The 13,364-nt window shown below is 45.3% G+C and overlaps 1 protein-coding gene across 1 annotated transcript in view; it reads right to left on the minus strand.

Annotated features, from left to right (window-relative positions):
* Positions 1 to 8,070, minus strand: part of GLG1 (golgi glycoprotein 1) — a 76,295-nt gene extending 68,225 nt beyond the window's left edge. The window contains exon 1 of the mRNA XM_040075026.1: positions 7,754 to 8,070. Coding sequence (XP_039930960.1) covers positions 7,754 to 8,065 — 312 coding nt within the window. The 5' untranslated portion in view covers positions 8,066 to 8,070. The remainder of the gene's footprint in view (positions 1 to 7,753) is intronic.
* Positions 8,071 to 13,364: the final 5,294 nt, after the last annotated feature.

Below are 13,364 nucleotides of genomic sequence, written 5' to 3' on the forward strand. Positions count from 1 at the left end.
AACAGTCTAGAAAAGAAAGCTTCAATTAGCAAACTACTGAGCATGATGAAGGCTGGTGAGCTTCCTATAAAGGTTCAAAAGATCTAGACAGCAAACCTGCTACCAGATTAAGCTAAGTCATTATTTTTTAAACAAAAGACAGCATATTTGCCTGATTGATTTTGCATAGCAGGGCTCTAAGAGCTATTTGGTATTAACCCACACTGTTATATACATATAAGCACTTAATTACATCAGCATAACCACTTGCTTTTATTCTCTAAAAGAGACTCAGAACTCCTGAGCATCAACCAAGGAGAAACTACAAGGAAGTTTTTCACTAAAGAGCACACAGTTCTACCACTAACTGGAAAGGAGTAAAATACTTCAGGTATGTAGAGAAACCAGGAAAACTTAACACATTAACTACCTTTTGCCATGTCAGCAATTCTCAGTAATGCATTGCTACAACAAGTGCAGCAAATAGTAATTTCTATCCTGCATGACAATGGTCATTTTTCCATGACCATTTTCATTTTTCTATGTTGTTACTTGGCAAAAGGGACATTCCATGCGTACCATTAGTCTTTAACCTACTGTTACTGAAGGCATCAGGTGTTCAGTTCAAGGCAAAATTGCAGACATTACAAACAAGAAACGCACTCTAATGCTACCAGGTGAAATCTAAGCTCATAAAGCTGTAAGATCTACAAGACACACTTATCTAAAGGAAAAAAAAAAAATAAACTAATGCACAAACCCCCTAAAGACAGCACAGAGAAAAAAGACACCTCTAACTCCTGAAAGAGATTCCTCAGCTCAGAGCTGCAGACACTGAGACACCAGCATTCCAGGATAGTTCTTATGAATGCTACCCCTGCTCAGTCAAATAGGATGGGTTTTCATCTCCTGTCTTGATGAAAAAAGGTTGCAATTAAGCCACAAGTTGGTACCCAGGTAAAGTAGGATCTCTGCTCTTCACCTAATGCACTGTGATAGATACTGATAAACTGAACATCCATAAAATCAAGGTATCCCATGATAACAGAAAATTATCAGCTAACAGAACTGAAAAATTTTAGTGCCATAGCAACCAACTTCACAGACTTTAAAACTGAATTAGTCAGAAGATCAAAAAGAAAAAACTATTTTAAAGCAAAATTTCAAATAAAAAGGCAATTACCCAGACCTTTTATTCATCTAATTCTTTGGGTATATTATTAGGAAGAATAACTGCAAAGCTTTTTCCAAAGCAAGTATGCATTTTCCAAAGACCAAAGAAGCAGAATCCACTGGAAAAGTGGTGCATGTATGCAGGAAAGCTACACTACAAAGAACACCTAGTCATCTCTGTACTAGAAAACAAATAGAGCACTTTATTTGCCAACAATAATCCCTCTTCAAAACATTCTGTTCCAACCATGACAACCCAAAGTAGCACCATAGAGATCTCCTTTCCTCCAGTACAAGGGAGGAAGAAAGTGCGTGCAAAACACAACCTAGCTGTATCTGTCTCTACCGTAACAACTGACCAAGTCTTTGCTTTTCAATATATTCAGCTATTTGGCCCAGTAAATCACCTCCCCCTAACATGGTTTTCTCACTGCACCCTGAGCCAAGCCCAGGCTGCACAGCCTGTATTGAACTTTATTTCTTCTCTTGTATTTCCACTCCTTTTCTCCTTGGTATGCAAAGCCACAACAGGCCAGCAGTGCCAGCTCGCTGGAGGAAGCAGACCTGTAAGATAATCTCTTTTACTGAGCCAAACATCCCAGGCCAAACTGATATAAAACCAGCTACCACAAGTACCAGCCTGCCAAGAACAGCACAGAATTAAGAAAAACAAATCCACCCCCCAAAAAACACAGAAAAATAACTCTCTCTGATAAGTAAAAGTGCAGCTAAGGATATGGAGAATTAAGAACCTGTGCTCAATGCTCTGTTCACAAGACAATCAGTCCAGCACCTGGAATGAGAGACCATCTTCCCCTCTGTTCAGCTCACACATGGCTTCAGCAAGAAGAAAAGAGTACTTTTAAATATCGCTACATTCTGAGATGAAGCCAAAAGCTAATGCCAAAGTAATCAACCTAAAAACAAATCAAACTTTTAAAGTATATTTAATATTTTACTTTAAGACTTAACTACAAAAGCCAGGAGGAAATTTGGCTTACATTATCCAAACACAAGGAAAAAAGACAACCTCAGAACAGCAATGCAGCTAATCTCAGGTGAGAAGCCAAGCCTCAGAAGAAAAACCTTCAGTGCTCCAGCCTTGCCTTCCTCTTGTGCATGCGTTTTTCAAATTTTAAATCATCTCAATCCTTTCTCCTTGGTCCAGCCATTCTCTTCCACTGATTTGGATAGTCCATCTTCCATTTAATGAATTTTAAAAACAGGAGGGACTGTCTTGACCATTCAAATTAATTTGCATCTACCACAAAGCATTGTAAAATCTTCATTAAATTCCATTCAAGACAGAATGGTACCTGAAAATTTCTAATTCACACGTCACAGGCTTCAACTTGTAGGGTCCAGTTACAGAGCAATAATTAAGTCAATCTCTTAGAATTGCAACACATTTTTCCTTTAAGTCAGCTCAATTCCAACTATATTGGTAAGAATTCTCCTTTTATTTTTCTCAGCAACGTAACTGTTCTTAAACTCCTGCGTCCTTTTCAGATTGTGAATGATCACCAGGTCAATATCCCTCAGAAAGAAGATGTGAGCAAAGCCCTTGGCAAGGTTTAAGGTACATCTTTCAGGTTTCTATCATTGCCTCTAAAAAATCACAACCCTTTGAGTGTTGGTATCTGAACCAGATGATAATGCTGTAGGCACTGTAAGAGTACCACTGGAATACTAACTGCCTGCTCCTTTGCAATAGCAACGATTAGAGACTCAAAACAGCCTCCATCCCACAACCATGGACTTACCAACCCGATTAACAGGCAGTTACTTAAACCAGCTCACCCAAAGGCCAGCGAGAATGCCTGGAGATTTTGGGAAAAAAAAAAACCCCGTAAGTGCTGAAGGAGGCGGTCAACCCTGTCAGGAGTGTCTTCACCACCTGCATTTCCTAAGAGCTAGCCTACGCTCCCACTATGTTTAATCCACAGCCCTCAATTACTTACAGCTCTGGACAGGTAACCAGTCATTTGCTGCCACAAATGAGACATCTCAAAAAGGGTACTTTAAATGCCAGCCTCCACCTGTTCAGGGGAAAACTGAGAGAAATGGAATAACAGGAGTATGTGCAAAAATATAACACAATGTCATATGTCGAGTCAAAACAAAACATTTGACCTTTAACTCAATAAATTAGGGAGATAAAAAGGGGGAAAATAAAATAAAATTAGCTACTGTGACAGATCACACTCATGTACCTCAGTGCAAGCAAAAAGCTTCAAGGAAGCCTTTATATTTCCAGTCCATTTACCAAAAAGGTAGAAACACTAGAGAACTGGGACAAGGACTGAGCACACACAACTTTTCCTACCATTTCAGTATAACCCATGAAGACTCCAAGCGTGCATTACTGTCTGGTTTTTAGTCTCCATCTATGTCAGTAATTTCACTGACACTATTTTATCAGATCACTTAAGGAGCTCAGGTACATACAGAGTGAGGAATAAAACATTTAAATAGAAGAAATATGACAGTTCCCAGCCTGTCAAATGGTACAAGTTCCCCAGTCCGTTAAGTCACATCGAATGAATTTTCTGGCCTTTTACACCAACTACAATTCTGAAACAACAGGAAAAATACTATTCTTGAAATACACAGCCCTCATGATAACTCGTTCTGCTCTTAATCCAATCCACAACACTAAGAGAGTTTTATTTTTTCCAGGAGGCAGCGCATTAAGGCTCAATTACACTGTCTTTGCCATAAAGGTGTTACCAAAGAAACGGAACCACTCAGGATGAAGAAAGTAGCAGGAGGCCAAAACTTTGATCTCTAATCCCATCTTAACCACAACTGTTTGATCTTAGAAAAAATACTTAGCCTATAATGCATTAGCATTTTACAGAACAATATCATGCTTTAAATATTGCACAATCTTTACTAGGGCAATGCTCAACAATTATGGTATCAAATTCACTCACCTATTAACCAGATGTCATGTAGGTTCTAAAAGTAAAATTATGCTCTACTAGTAAACCAGATAAGAGAACCACACTGGTTAAGAATATTTTCATCCCTTTTAATCTTTCCCACCTCAAATTCAACAACTCAGTCATGCTTCAAATGCAAATCATCATTAATCAAGCAAAAATCGTTACCTAGCAAATATATTAATATTTCATGGGTTTATTTATACTTTAACCACCATGCAAATCAGTTTAACAAGCAATCCATGAAAAAAGGGCTTAAAGGCTGCAGCCTATGCTCATGAAATGCAAGCTCTGAAGTCTTTCCAGAAACAGGCTCACAACCCGAACCCTTTCAGGAAAAAAGCACTTTGGAACACAATTTTTAAAAATATACAAAAACACTACCCCATTCTACTCTTTTTATAATGTGACATAGAATTATGTGAATAATAATTAAAATCTTGATGACAAAATTTAAGTCACTGAAAACTGTAGTATATCCAGTGCATGAATACTTCTAACTAGAAGGGAGTTAATTCATGTGCAAAATGCACCAAAGAAAAAGGGAGTTATTCTATTTTCTGATTATGGTCAAAAATGTTTAAGTTGAGTAGCTCTGACCATGACCATTTCCTTCTCCAGTCAAGGAGCATCCTTCCCATCTTTCTACTACAAAAGGAAAGACGACTCTGCACAATATTAATTAAACATTTCTTTGACTCAGTGGAAAAATCAGTGGTAAAAAGTATATGATATCAGTCTGGGGATCTGTCTATTTTTTCTTCAATAAATCTAAAAATACACAGTGCTTAAATAACTCTTTTGATAATGCTTTAAATTGACAGTCTACTAATAACCTCTCAAAACCAAAACTTTAAAATTTACTGTTTGGGTGGGTTTTTTCAGTTGTATAGGGTTTGGGGTGTGGAGTTAGGTTGGTTTTTTTTTTACTATTTTCTTTGTGTCTGACTGTTCTTTACAGAATATTTATATTAAACTGCTTCTTTCAACATTTGCCTTACAAGTTGGGCTCCTGTACCAGTCAACCACTGACTCAACACTCCTGTTCTTTTAGATTTAGAATTACCTAATGAAAGCAACGGAGGATGTACTCCAAAGACATCCACATCTAGAAATCAGCAGATACTGAAAATATGTGACTGCATTCATACTAACAAAACAAGCTTCTCTTTTCTCTATATTTTAGGGACTCAAAAGGAATGTTTCAAGTAGTTGTTTCTCCTGGTTATTCATATTTAGAAGTGTCCTAGCCTACCTGTATCACACTAAGAAAAATCAATGGATAATCTTCAGAGTAATACTCCCTGTTTCAAACTGAATTTTCTCCACTTAAGAGAAACACTTCTTATGAAGAAGTACGATTACCCTGAACACCTATAGAAAAAAGGTTGTTTCTGCAGCCTAACTGCATCTAAAAATCTTAACTGCTACTTGCAGCAGTGTCCATACACTGTCCTTCCTCACTTACAGTACCACACAAAACAACTCCTCCAAATTTCCATTTACTATAGCCTGACTGGTTTTAAGTGGGCTGTATGACTCAGACTAGATCCTCACCCATTTTAAAAAGTAATTGTCACTTTTCTGGTATAGTCCAAACAAGCAGTCAGATGCTCTAGAGTCGAAAGTAAAAGTTATATCAACAACAGTCGATATGTCACTTATTTCCTCTGCTCTTATCTCCAGTGCACAGGAAACATCTGAGACAACATCTAACCCAATTCCAATCAGCTGAAATGCTACCCAATGTTTACAACTCATGATTTTTATTCACTGTCTAAATATCAAGTGTTAAACAGTAGGGATACACAGAAGTCAGCTATTTTAATTAATTTCTCAGAGCAGCACCCTGTGAAGTCATTTTTACGTCAGGATGCAGCCCATCACATCGGTGTTACTGCTGAGGGTTAAGACCAGCTGACAGTGCTCTTTGCAAGCTGACAGACAAATAAGGACAAGGCCACAGCGTGGCACTTTCAGAGAGAAAACTCAATCCAAAAGAGCCCTGAGATGTCCTGTTGATGCCTGGGATGTCACCCAGGAAAAAATTCACCTTCATCACCAGGCATCAGGAAGCACTACAGCTAGGTAAGACCAACAGCCAGCAAACTACTGACATCAAGGCAGGCTTAGGAATGGGAAGAGGAAAACCACAAGCAGACATAACATTCAAAGACTGGAGTTCTCAGGAGATATGCAGAGTCAACATAAAGGTTTGTACTTGCCGAAAATAAAGTGTGATGCAAAACATTCCCTCATCTCTGATTTGATCTTTTCCCTGTCCTTGCACAGCCCTGCATACCAGCCCTGCACTCATGCCCCCTGTGCTTTAACTCAGAAAAATGACAAAACTATTCCAGCAGAAAACCGACGAACTAGACCACAAAGGGGTTCACCTTGCTAAAATGGCAGAAAACCAACAAGCACTGAAACTATGAAAAGAGTAGGGAGGAGCTACGCAACTGGAAAGAAAGAAACAACAAGACCTTGCCTTTTTGGCAGGCTGGCAGCTTGTGAGCCACTGCCTGTGAGGTCAGCTTCCCAGATCCTCTTGGACAGGATGCCTCCCTAAAAGGGGGCCAAAAGATCCCAGACAGGTGAAAGAAACAGCAAGGGGCAAGTTATTCATAAAGCACATATAGGAGCGTTTCATAACTGTGACAGATATTGCAGCAGGACTGAAACACCTGCCACGAGTGTCTTACTAACTGCCCACCCAAAACTAAAACATGAAGTTAGATTAAAATCTAAATTAGCTTTGCATTTTAAGCCAGAAGTAATCACTGATACTTACTGGTTCAAGACTTCCCTTGATCAGAGTAACCATTGCCACTGGCATCTGCTGTCCCCATAACGGACAGGAAACAAGCCCAGGTTTTTCCTAATCGCATTCCCTACTGGGTAAAACACCATTAAAACTGACCCAGCCTGGCATTCCTGGACTCTACAGCAGAGAAGCCAAGAATACACAAACCTCATGACCAGGACAGTTCACCAAAGGCACGTCCCCCAAAGCCTGCTTCAGTCTGAGCCCAGGAATGAATGAAAAGATGGAGGTGGAAGACTCGGAGGTGACAACTCAGTTTTTTCTTGAACTGGATTTAAAACTGCTTACGACAGATGTTTGGGAAAAATACAGACTACCCCGTTAACCTCCCCATAAAGTTAACTAAATCTAACGATTATATATCGAGTTTCATACACCGAGAACTGGGAAACAGCCGCCTCTGCAGCCGAGTTCTAGGCAAAGGTGGCAACCTGAACGTGAAAAAAAACATCTCCTCAGGTCACTGCTACTAGGAGCACGGCGCCTTCACTCAGCACTACGCGGGCTGGGCTCTCCCAGACCTCTAGAAACGAATAATCCCGTCAGGCACCAAAGCCAGAACACAAAGCCATCCCCCCGAGGGCTCTCTCTGCCCGGAGGGCGCTGCGCGGGCAGCCGCGGAGCCTCAAGGTGCAGATGAACTGGAGCTGCTCTCCGGAGCCCTCACGGCCACCCCGCAGACAGCTCGCTCGCCTCACGCAGCGCAAACTCCAATTTTTAAAACACAAACCATGAGGGAAACGCGGGGCGGAGGCGCGGCGGGGCGAGGACCCCGCTCTTTGTTTGCCGCCGCGGGCAGGCCCGGCCCGGCCCCGGGCCCGACCCTCACCTCGCGGACGTCCTGCAGGCATTCCAGCACGGCGAGGTTGTTGGCCCAGCTGTGTTTGGAGCAGAGCCGCACCACGTCCTCCCGGCACACCGCCTCTTCCGACAGCTTCCACCCGCTGCCCGACCCGCCGCCGCGGGCACTCCGCGGGGCAGGCGCGCCCGGCCCCGCCGGCTGCGCCACTCCGGGCTGGGCACCGCCGGCACCGGCAACGGCGGCGGCAGGGCCGGGCGCCGCCGGCCGCGCCGCCAGTGCCAGCAGCAGAAGCAGCGCCGGGCCCGGGCAGCGGCTCCGGACACGTCCGCACGGCGCCATCTTGGATCCGCCACCTCCGGCGTCCGCCCGCCCACCCCGCGGCACGCACGGCGTATGCAAATCAGCGCGCCCGTGACGTCACGCCAGCCGGACGCGCCCCGTCCCTGGTGAGGGGGCGCGGGCCGTTCTGGCCCCTCCTCCAGCACGCGCCCCGGCCCCGCCCCGGCCGTTGTCGCCTCAGGAGTTCGAGGCGCCAGGTCAGGGGCGCCGCGGCTGCACGGCCCCGACGGCCCCCGCCGCCCTCCGCCGCCCTCCGCCGCCCCTCAGGGCTTACGCACCCACTGAGCGGCCCCGCAGCCCTTCGGCGGTCCCGCAGCCTTTCAGGGGACCGCGCCACCCCTCAGCGGCCCCCGGAATCCCTCAGCCGCCCTGCGGCCCCTCAACTGTCCCCGCAGCCCTTCAACGGCCCTCGGAACGCCTCAGCGGCCTCCGCGACCCCGCAGCCGCTCAGAGCGGCACTGCCGAGCCAGCGCCGGTGCCGGGGACGCGAGGAGCCTCAGGAAAGGGGGCAGCCCGTCCCGCGGATCCCTCAGCAGGTGTCCAATAGCTGCGGTCAGTTTTTGCCCGAAATCTCTCATTTCCGACTCGCGCCTCGGCTGCCCCAGCGACTGAGGAGGTAGGAGCCGTAATGGGGAAACTGAGCTTTGAGGAGGACAATGCCAGCGAGCTGGATGACGGACAAAATCTGAAGAAGGAAGAACGAATACAGAAATACAAAGAAGAATTACAGAAGAACGAAGAGAAAATGCAGGCAATCAAAAGAAGAATTAGGATCACTGAAGATAAAATGCAGGAGATCACAGACAAAATACTGGAGAATGAAGTAAAAATACAGGAGTACAAAGAAAGAATACAGAAGATCAAGGAAAATATATGGAAGGGCGAAATGAAAATACAGATGAAGAAACAAATACTAGAGGAGACCGAAGGGAAAAAAAAGAAGAATGAAATGCAGAAAGAGAATGTAACAAAAACATGGACAAACAAAGAAAAAATACAGGATCTCAAAGATAAAATACATAAGAACAGAGAAAAAATACAGCAAAACAAATTTAAAATACCAAAGAATGAAGAAAAAATACAGAAGAATGAAGTAAAAATAGAGAATGAAATAAAAATGTGTAACAACAGAGAAAAAGTACAGGACATCAACAAAAAACTACAGAACATTAAAGAAAAAATACAGGAGATCCGAGACGAAATGCAGAAGAACATGCAAAGACCACAGGAAACCAAAGAGAAAATACTGAAGAATGAAGAAAAAATACGGAAGAACAAAGGGAAACTGCGTAAGAATGAAGACAAAAAATTTACTGGCTATTAAAAACACACAAAATCTTCAATAAAATGCTGACGTTCTACTTTTCTGCTGTCATTTCTCCATGCTGAGTGCCAAGTTATCAGGTGGATTGATCTCCTGCCTATATATGGACACACTCCTCGCCCCTCCTGGGGCAGGACGCTGGGCTGGCTGAAGGGGATGGGATAATTCCAAGAGCCTGCACTAGGGTGGCCCAGCCCTGGGGTAGCTGCAGGGAATGGAGAGCTGAACAAGGGCAGAAAAATCACATTTCAGGGGTGCCATGAGACAGCTCATTTCTGAGTTTGGCTGCACCTCCTGCACTGCACTCAGTGCCAGACACTCTGTTTTGGGGGCTGGGCTTCTCCATGTGAATGGAGAGAAAGAGGCTGTAGGTGTGATCAGGTCTCCAAAACAGGGTCTACAAAGGCTGATCCCGTTGTAGATGGGATCTACATGTTCCTCCTAGAGCAAGAAGTGGGGATTGGATGCTGAATTTGGTGATGGATCATCTAAAAAGCAGTGTTTGCAACAATGCAGCCCCCCTCCGAGGAGTGTTTTGGGGATGCTGCAGCCCGATCTGCCCAAGCAGCCAGCCAGACCCAAAATTCCACAGTAAAAAAATACCTGTGCAGGTGTTGGGGCAGTGGCAGCAGTGGGACACAAGACCACCACCAGCTCAGCAATCACAGCTCTTCAGATGTCCTGCCAGGATCCCACTGGGCCAGCTCACAGCACCCTCCTAGGACAGGTTTGCCCTCAGATCTCAGATTTGCCTCCAACAGCAGAGGGAAATGGGCAACAGACAGGGAGAATCCCACCTCAATTCCCCCCCTTGTTGACTCCAGGAGCAGTTTTCCCAGCACAGGCTGGCATCAGGCCAAAGTCAGAAGCTTTTGCCTGCATGCCAGGATGCTCCACAGGTGTACCCTGGCTCAGTGAGGTGCTGTGAGGCAGAGCCATAGGGCTGCTCCCTTCCTGCCCCAGGCCGCCTCATCCTGCCCGGGAGAAACCCTTCTCTTGGGAATGTCTCTGACTGTCTTACCCAACCCAGGAGCTACCAGAGCACCTTGAACCCAGTGTGGCCACCAAGCTGCAGCCATCTAACCCAGGTGAAGGCAAGAACAGGAGAGGGAGGAGCAAAGTCTCCATGCTTCTCGTGTTTGAATGTCACACTGGGACACAGCGCTTGGGAAAAGTGGCTTTGTGCTGGCACCCAGGGGCTGTGCAGCTGGGAACACTTGAAAACAAAAGCCAGCAAAATCCAGCCCGTGCTTGGCAGCCTGTTTGGTTTAGTGAGAATTATTTGAAGAGTTAGCCCAGTGCAAGAGCTGGCTCTGCTCCTTCATCCCTCACAGGATGAAGACAGAACAGAGCAGTGGAGCTAGGTTACAGCTCACTTCTTCCCACACCTTTGGGAGACGTCCAGAGATTAATTTTCTCCTCAGGGAACACCTTCTCCTAACCTTGGATTTTACCATCCTGTGTTGCCCCGTGTTAAACAGGCATTTCATTAAAGAGCCCTATGCTCACCATGTCCACACAACGAGTTAAACAAGGAGGAGGTTTTTCTTTGGGCACAGCGACATCTCTGCCCATGTCATAACCTCAGCCACTCCTTGCAATACAGCTCCTCTCCTTTGGCAGAAATTCCCTTATTGCCTCATTTTAAGCATTTTAGTAGCAAGGCTTTTGCCCTCTGGATGTTGCATTATGAGCTTGCAGTCCTCTGCTTTTGTCATGGGCAGCACTTTTCAGTTTCATCACCTTAAGAAAAAACCCCATTTATATAGTCCCCAGCTTTGCAGAGCAAGGCTGGGGTGAGCTGAGCTGCTGGGACACCTCTCACTCCTTCCCAGCAGTGTCCTTGCTCTCCATCTTACCATTTCAGGGAGAACAAAAGTCCTCAGTCCATGCAGAGGAGCTGCTCCAATTTCTAATTGGATACAGACTGCTTGCTCCCATGTGGCAGTTCTGAATCCCAGCTTAGCCTCCACGCAGTTCACTGAGGCCGTCTCCCTTGCATGCAGCTCGGCTCAGCTGCCTTCCTCTAAAGCTGTGCATCCCCCAAAACTTCAGCACTGCCTTTCCCAGTGGATGATCCTCTCCACCAACAGATCCTGCTGCAGAGAGCTGAGTCGAGCTGCCATTCAGTGCTATTTCTCACTGACTAAGGCAACAACCCTAGTCTGGTATTTCGTGGTTTATTTGCATGGCACACACAGGTTCAGCCCCACTGTTTCAGTTTGATTGTAGGTCAGAGTCCTGCAGTGCTGCTGCTCATCCACATTTGGAAATAAACAGAAGACTACAGAAACATTCAACTTCCAAGGAAGCTGTGGACAAAGAGGGGACAATATTTCAGCTACAACTCTGTGAGTGTTGAGTGTAAGGGAGCTTTGTGCCTCTCAGGCACAAAGTTCCAGCCTGACATGACCTTTGTTTTTCCCCAGAGTGATGCTGTTGTGACACGTCTTTGCCTCGCAAACTCTCAGAAGCCCAAGGCTGACTGCGGAGACTGTTGCCCCCATACTGATGCAGATCTGTGTTGCAGTTAGCACCTACCTTTAGGAAAAAATATATGGGCACTTTTCCAGCCCATCCTCCAACCTGCCACATTTCTTTCCCAATTCTGCTTATGCTTTCCCAGGCACTCAGTGCTGCTGCCAGCTTGACGCCATCGGAAGCACAAGGGGCTTGCTCCCCTGTTCCGTGACCTCTGCTGCTAGTGGAAGCACCAAATTGGACTTGATACAAGACCAAAGCCCCTGGACCCTCAAATTAATTACGCTTCACAGAGTGGGATAATCACTGAAATTAGAGACATTTCTCTTGACCAGCACATGCTGGAGCCAGCCTGTTACCTGTAAAGTTTGTCCCAAGGATTAGATAAGCTTTCTAGGACACAGATCCCCAAATCCCTTTCTTTTGTGTTTAGGGGTACTATTTTCACAGAATCACAGAATATGCTGAGTTGGAAGGGACCCACAAGAATCATCAAGTCCAAGTCTTAGGCCTTCATGGGACCATTCTCTTGGACACAATATGTACCTGAGACCATTGCCCAAATGCTTCTTGAACTCTGTTCCTGTTAGTGCTGTGATCACTTTGTTGGGCAACCTGTTCCAGTGCCCAATCACCCTCTGAGTGAAGAACCTTTTTCTGATATCCAACTTACATCTCCCCTGAAACAGCTTCAGGCCATTCGCTTGGGTCCTGTCACTGGTCACCACAGAGAAGAGATCAGTGTCCCTTCTGTTCCCTTGATGAGGAAGTTGCAACTGCAACGAGGTTTCTCCCCAAGTCTCCTCCAGGCTGAACAGACCAAGTGATTTCAGCCACTCCTCATATGGCTTCCCCTCAAGGCCCTTCACCATCTTCCTTAACCTCCTTGGGACATCTCTAACAGCTTAATAGCTTTTTTTATATTGCAGTCAGCAAAACTGCACACAGGACTTAGGGTGAGGCTGCAGCAGTGCAGAGCAGAACAGAATAATCCCATCCCTCGACTGGACTGATGCACCCCAGGACAGTTTCCCACAGGCCTGTAGAACCCAGTGTTCTGTAATATCAGGGCACCCACAGCTCTGGCTGCCATCTGAGCACAGCCCATCTCTTTCAGCAAAGAGAAGTAACGTAAGCAGGAGGCATTTCTGCCTTCTCAGCAGTATGTCTAAATATTTTTAACTATTGTAAAAGCAAATAAACAATGCTAAATACCATCATCATAAGCAAGGGAGGCTGTTGACATCAATATGCCAGAGTGCTCACAGGGCCAAGAACAGCTTGTCTGAGGGCAGTCTTGCTGCTGAGGCATTGTGACCCCTTCTGCTCAATTTTCCAGGTGACTCTGCAAGGCAGCTGAACTGCTCTTTCACCATAATATCCCTTTCACAAACCAGCAGAAATGTGGGTCTTTTAAGGAATTTACTGCCTCAGTATAAAATCTGCAAACGTGCAGAAGCAGAAAATCTTGTCCCGTCTCCTCACAAACAGACC

The sequence above is a fragment of the Hirundo rustica genome, chromosome 11 (assembly GCF_015227805.2).
Source record: "Hirundo rustica isolate bHirRus1 chromosome 11, bHirRus1.pri.v3, whole genome shotgun sequence".
NCBI classification, from domain to species: Eukaryota; Metazoa; Chordata; class Aves; order Passeriformes; family Hirundinidae; genus Hirundo; species Hirundo rustica.